Here is a 6,614-nt window from a genome sequence, read left to right on the forward strand (position 1 = left end):
TAGCTCTTTCCTCAATATTCAGACACCTCTGGAATATCATCCATAACGGAATTACTTAATTTTTTTTCTAGAAAGTTTTTTAAGGCTGAAGAAACGGCATCCTACACAATATCTGTAAGTTGGATTTAATCTTCATAGGTTGATGACTTTTGGCTGTTTAATGCATTTTAATAGTGATAATTTTAATAATCCAGATATGCATCTTTTTTTCTTCTCCATTCTGTCTCTCTCTCCTTCTACCTCATTCTGTGAGAGGATTAACTGAAGTATGCAGTTCCAAAGGAGCTGTTTGTGATGGATGTGTCTGGGGAGATTACATTTTTCCTGGATCATATCTGATTTCACTTCTGTGTGCCAAATAAATTTTACACACCTAGATTAAAGAAAAAATAGAGATCAATTTAAAACCCTTAGAAGGTTTAGTAGTTTTTTTTTTTTTTTTTTCTTAGAAAAAAAGTTTATAACACAATGGCGTGAGTTTATTCATTGTTGCCTAGTATAATGTTCTTTTGTCTCTACAGATATCTTCATTAACCATGTCGATGTGGTTTCATGTATTAGGTAGGTGATTCATTTGTTTGAAGTGACTGATATTAAGCGCTTCTATGTAATTCTATGTAATTTATTTTTCATTTTTACAGGTATTCTGTCTTTGAGCTGTTGCACTTTTGGATCTGAATTAAATGGTCAGTGACTTACTTTTTCATACTCTTTTTTTCCAAATCTTTTCATACTAAATACAAAGAATGGAGTTACATTAGAGAAACTATTTCAAATTAAAAGAATTCCAATTTTTTTCTTTTGCAAATCTTTGTTCCACAACCTTTTCTCAGTAGCTAAGAGAACTTTTGTAATACATTTACTTTTTGAGTTCAAAATGTTTAATATGTTTTTATATATTTGACAAATAACCATTTTATGGGTAATGTCTTGTGTCTTAATGTCTTAGTTCCAACACCAATTAGCTGTGGAACTCGTGCGGTGGATCTACCGGACACCCGTCAGCTGGTGCTCTGCCCAGCAAACTGCACTCTGTGGACTCTGTCAGTGTTTGGTTCAGGAGTATATGCTTCTATTTCCAGCATATGTGGAGCAGCAATACACAGGTACAATCGCAGAAGTAATGATAAATGTTAGATTTGTGTAAGAAAAAAGCAAAGAAAATTTTTGTGTGTCATCCAGAGGAATCATAAATCTATCTGGTGGACCTGTGGAGGTTCACGGACTGCCAGGGAGGACAAATTACCTCAGCTCTTACGCTCATGGTGTCCAGTCTCAGTCGCTGTCACAGTGGAGTTCATCTTTCACTGTAGCCAGTGAGTGGAGACATTTACGATTGCAAATTGCATTTACAAATGCTTGTGTCTGTTTTGATTTAAAATTTGTTTAAAGATGCACACAATGGAGCACTTCACTGTACTCTGCACACTGCCAAAAACAATAGTATAATATAATATAATTGTTCATGATCTTTCACTTTCTAAACATAAAATGGTGTGGTTTCAAAAAAATGTTCTACCATTCTCAGTTAGCAGGACATAACTTTAGGAAAATTGAGGTCAATTAGAGTATATAAATAATATAGTGTATAAAATGCAGAATATAAAAATGAACTTGTCATTTTAGACTATCAACAAAGGTTTGTCAGGTTAAATGTTTTGTTATTTTGTCTCAGGAACAATTAGTTTGCCGTTAGAAGTGTCCAGCCAAACCAGCAGTTCTGCCACAGTTGCATCTGGAGCAGGTAACAAGTGTTCATATAGCTGGAGATAATTTACATATGTACAATAGTCTACACTGAGCATTCCTACTTCTCCCTTGCAGCCAAGAAACCAGTCAAAAAACCTGTAAAGAAGGCTCCTCCAGCAAGTCCAAACAGAGGTCTGTATGACCTGATTTCCTATTCTAACTTCAAATTATTAGTCAAAGTACCGTGACATGCAAGTACTGTGTAAATGTTACCTTGTTCCAGATTGCCCAGTCGATATGGCTTTGCTGCTGGATGGAAGCTACAACATTGGACAGCGGCGGTTCAACTTGCAAAAGAACTTTGTCAGTAAGCTTGCAACCATGCTGAAGGTTGGAACACCAGGTCCTCATGTAGGAGTGGTGCAAACCAGGTGATCTGTTCACATCCAAGTTGTTTATCACATTTAATGTTTTTTCTTCGTCAAAAAGTAGCCAAAAATATAATGTTTTTCTTTCCAGTGAAACACCTCGAACTGAATTCTACTTGACAAACTATACGACAGCCAAAGATGTGACTTTTGCCGTCAAAGAGATACCATACATTGGGGGCAATACAAATACAGGTTTATAACTTTCCTGTTAATATACATTTCATATGAATGCTTGGGTGAAATCTGGAGCAACTCAATGCCACCCTTTTTGGAAAAGTAAAAGACAAACAAAAATACCATTTACAATAATGCACTTACAATGGAAGTGGTCTCCAGAATATATGTTAAAATAGGCTACACACAGTTTTGAAAGTATAACCAAAACATTTAAAGACAGCATGAAATGAAAACCCTATGTTCTAAATGCATGTTGTTGATTTTATTGTGGAAATCATAGTGTGAAGTGCATGTTAGATAGGGACACAAGCCAAACCGATGCCAATGAATTAGCGCCGATGAAAGCCGACCGTGTTGTTGCCTCGCGTCGGAGCAAAAAAGCTGCACTTGAAAACACAGAGAGGACTACAGCCGACTGTCAGCTAGCATGTGTGTTCTGCACCTGCGTGTAAACCAGACAACTGTCTATTTCTCCAGATATATTCGTCATTCAAAAAAGAAACCAACACTGCAGGCTGCATATACACAAACTGTAAACATAGCAGCGTGTGCTTACCCTTTTAAATATCAATTATGCTGATTACTTTCTTGATTCCACTTGGCTCATGTTGATATTAAAATATTCGCTCAGGAACACTAAGGAAAGATGACGTAAAATTATAACAGCCTTCTGTCTGTACCGTCTTGACTTCTTTGCTGGCTGTTTTGCTAATATTCCCGTTCACTGACTCCTTCACTAAACTAAACAGCCAATCAGAGTTCTCTCTCTCACTGACGGCCCGACGCCGATTCTACATGCTGAATCAGCCCAAAAAACCTGACGGCGTCCAACTAAAGCCAAAGGTGCGGAACACCTCAAAAAAACTAAGCCTGCCGATGGTCAAAAACAGCCAGATGGCCGATCGTCGGCTTGGTGTGTCCCGGGCTTTAACTGGATCATCCAATGAAACAACAGACTTCTCTCTGGTGACGTATGTCAGAATTGATTGACTCCAATCATTTAGTCCAATATAGGCCTATCGCTTTTATACAACAGTTCAATAAACAAGAAGTTAATACTGAGTAGCTTACATTTTAGACCATGTTGTCAGTTACTTTGACTTTTTTCGCTCTGTCAACGAAAATAGTTCCAAGAGCAACACACAGTAGTGTGTTTCGTTCCTAAATGAATCAGTGTTTTGAACAAATCATTGAGTGAATGATTCAATGAACACAGTTGCTCAAGAATGAGGCTGCATCCAAAATTGCATACTTCCCTACTATATAATATGCAAAAGACAGTATGTCACAAAAGAAGTTTGTCTGAATTCACAATACTGAATGGCAAAAAGAATGGCAAAAAGTACCTGGATGACCTACTACCGTTCTACTGACATACTTTTTTAGCGGTTGCGGAGTAATTATTAAAAATAAGTACCGACTCGAGAGAGAATGCAATTTTGGATGCAGCCTGAGTGTTTATAAATGAATCAGTTGAGTGAATGATTCAATCACTCAGTGACAGCTTTTTCTTTTGTTCCTAAAGTGTAACATGCAAAAATGTTCACATTTGTGCAATGAAACCCTTGAAACACAGAATGCCTTAGGCCATAGACTTCCGTTGTAAGTACATTACGGTAAACATTGCATTTCTTGTTTTCACAGTCGATATGATTTTGTTTGATAATAGACAGACTTCCAGAGGTAGTGTCAATATAGATTAACTTGAACTCATTCTACTAAAATCTGACACTTACATAATGGTTTTAGTTGGATTGAGTTAGCTTTAGCTTTAATGAGCAGAGCTTGGCAGGCTTGAGTTATTGTCTTCTGCACAGGTAAGGCCATACTGCACACTGTGAGGAACTTCTTCAATCCGGATTTTGGTGTGCGGAGAGGCTACCCACGGGTAATTGTTGTGTTTGTTGATGGGTGGCCTTCTGATAATGTGGAGGAGGCGGCAGTTTTAGCCAGAGAGTCTGGCATTAACGTCTTCTTTGTGTCTGTGGCCAAACCTTCTCCCGAGGAGGTTAGCCTGGTGAGCGATCAAGACTTCATGAGAAAGGTGAGATGTTTCACATACAAATACACAGGACCCCAAGCCCTCCCAATCCCCCCGCCCCCCCAAAAAAATCATTAGTCAGAACATCCGAGTTTGCTAAAATCCACTTATACTGACATGTATCTCACAGGCAGTATGCAAGGACAATGAGTTCTTCACCTTCACCATGCCCAGCTGGTTCAGCACCAACAAGTTTGTGAAGCCACTAGCTCATAAACTTTGTTCCATCGATCAGATGCTCTGCAGCAAGACGTGCTATAACTCAGTTAACCTGGGCTTCCTGATCGATGGCTCCAGCAGTGTAGGTGATGGGAATTTTCGGCTTGTGCTGGACCTTCTTGTCTCCATCGCACGCAGCTTTGACATCTCCGACATTGGATCTCGAATTGGTGCCATCCAGTTCACCTACGACCAAAGGATGGAGTTCAACTTCAATGACCACATCACAAAAGATAACGCTCTGAGGGCCCTGCAGAACATCCCGTACATGAGCGGAGGGACGGCCACTGGAGATGCCATCAACTTTGCCGTGCGGAGTCTCTTTAAACCCCGCACAGGCTCCAACAGGAAGTTCCTCATCATCATCACTGATGGACAATCTTACGATGATGTGAGAGTGCCAGCAATGGCCGCCCAGAGAGAGGGTACGCTTTATACACTGACACTTCATCTAGAAGCCCCAGGGTCCCTGAAGGTCCAGGGCTCATATTTGTTCTTATTTAAAGTTAGTATAAAGTGTAATCAACAAAATCTAGCTTTATTTTTATAGTGAAGGTCCCTGAGGTGGTGAGGGAGTAGGTGGGGGTCCCTGGGTATGTAAATGATGAAAACAGCTAATCTGGAACATTTAAGAGATCTTAAAAGTACTTTATCACAAGATATCTATAGTGCACTCAGAACGTAAATAAGTGTTCTGTCATCCTGATCATGCTCTTCCTGTTTTGTCACAGGGATCACTGTGTACGCGGTGGGCGTGGCTTGGGCTCCAATGGAAGATCTGAAGGCGATGGCATCCGAGCCTAAGGAGAGCCATGTGTTTTTCACTCGTGAGTTCACTGGCCTTGCACAGTTCCAGCAGCCCATCGTACGAGGCATCTGCAGGGACTTCACAGAGTTCAATTAGACAGTGCAACTGCTTTAGTGCAAGAACAGGAAGTAAGGAATGGAGGAAAGGAAGGAGAAAAAGTGTGGACGTAAGAAAATAAGAAAACATCGCTTTTGTCTTATTGGCTTTTGATTCTTTTGTAGGAAAAGGGATTTGAATGGTTTTGTTATAAAGGTACTGGTATGTTTGATCCAAAGGATTTTTTAGCTTATTTGAGAATGTATCACACAGTATTGTATGTCAACTTCTCTATAATGTGGAGAATGTAATTATTTGTGATTTGTAGTCTTTGTCTTTATGTTCCTGGTGAAAAAACATTCTTTCGCTCCTTCTGGCAAGTCTTTTTTCCTGTGGAGGAGTCACTGTAACAAAAGGCTCTTTCATATTAATTTCTGGACTTGAAGATTCAATTCCAGCTAGGCAAGATACTAGTGCACAAGATGGTGAGCAAAAGCAGTCATGAAGAGGATTGTCAGTGAAACAGCGCCCTCTTATGCATTTTGATGGCAGTACACGAATACGCAGCTTTCATTCTCACAATTACATAAATCAATCTGGGTTATATAGAAGATGGTCCTTCCCAGGGGTACCAAACAATCAAACAATAGACATGCAATGTAGTACATTCACAATGCCACAATGAATCACGTATGTCTAGGTGTGAGACGAGGAGTACGATTGAAAAGTTAGCGTTTTGATTATATATCATTTCCCCCCTTTTCTTAAATTATACTTTCATGTATTTATCGAAGCTATTTCCTGTGTACCTTTCCATATGCATGATTTACTGCCTCACGTAATGAAAAGAGAGGGGAGGAGGGGCAACAAACTGCTTGTACATTTGTTTATAATTTATTACTTTCTTCTCAATAAAGGACAAAGTGTTTGTACAACTTAACCAGCTGAACATCCTCTTCTCAACAGGCTCAGCATCATCAGAAACCTCAAGTCAAGTCACCTTTATTTATATAGCGCTCAACATATTCAAATAACGCGTGTATTAGTTTATGTAGCAGAAGGTTGGCTCAATCTGAGTCTCTCTCAATAGAAACACAATCTTTATTAAAATCGTGAATATTGGCAATCATCATTCGTCATCATCAATGACCCGTCAATCTAATACCGTGATAAATGCAACGCTGCTGCATTAATTATCGAGACAAGGGGCATG

General features: G+C 39.3%; 1 protein-coding gene across 1 annotated transcript; it reads left to right on the forward strand.

The window, feature by feature from the left end:
• coch (coagulation factor C homolog, cochlin (Limulus polyphemus)) lies at window positions 1-6,341 on the forward strand. Its single transcript, XM_051868623.1, has 12 exons — window positions 1-114; window positions 522-561; window positions 642-686; window positions 950-1,106; window positions 1,183-1,316; window positions 1,676-1,744; window positions 1,825-1,881; window positions 1,973-2,120; window positions 2,209-2,312; window positions 4,115-4,341; window positions 4,469-4,982; window positions 5,289-6,341. Exons 2-12 carry the CDS (start codon window positions 537-539, stop codon window positions 5,459-5,461), a joined length of 1,653 nt encoding a protein of 550 aa, XP_051724583.1. The 5' UTR covers window positions 1-114; window positions 522-536; the 3' UTR covers window positions 5,462-6,341.
• The last annotated feature ends 273 nt before the right edge of the window (window positions 6,342-6,614 follow it).

This window comes from Ctenopharyngodon idella, chromosome 17 (assembly GCF_019924925.1).
Source record: "Ctenopharyngodon idella isolate HZGC_01 chromosome 17, HZGC01, whole genome shotgun sequence".
NCBI classification, from domain to species: domain Eukaryota; kingdom Metazoa; phylum Chordata; class Actinopteri; order Cypriniformes; family Xenocyprididae; genus Ctenopharyngodon; species Ctenopharyngodon idella.

Bases quoted from the DNA above. Each gene is read 5' to 3' on its own strand.
- coch (XM_051868623.1), top strand. From the start codon at position 537: ATGTCGATGTGGTTTCATGTATTAG. The intron at 1,317-1,675 runs GTGAGTGGAGAC...ATTTTGTCTCAG, and splicing joins TTCATCTTTCACTGTAGCCA to GAACAATTAGTTTGCCGTTA. The intron at 1,882-1,972 runs GTCTGTATGACC...ACCTTGTTCCAG, and splicing joins TCCAGCAAGTCCAAACAGAG to ATTGCCCAGTCGATATGGCT.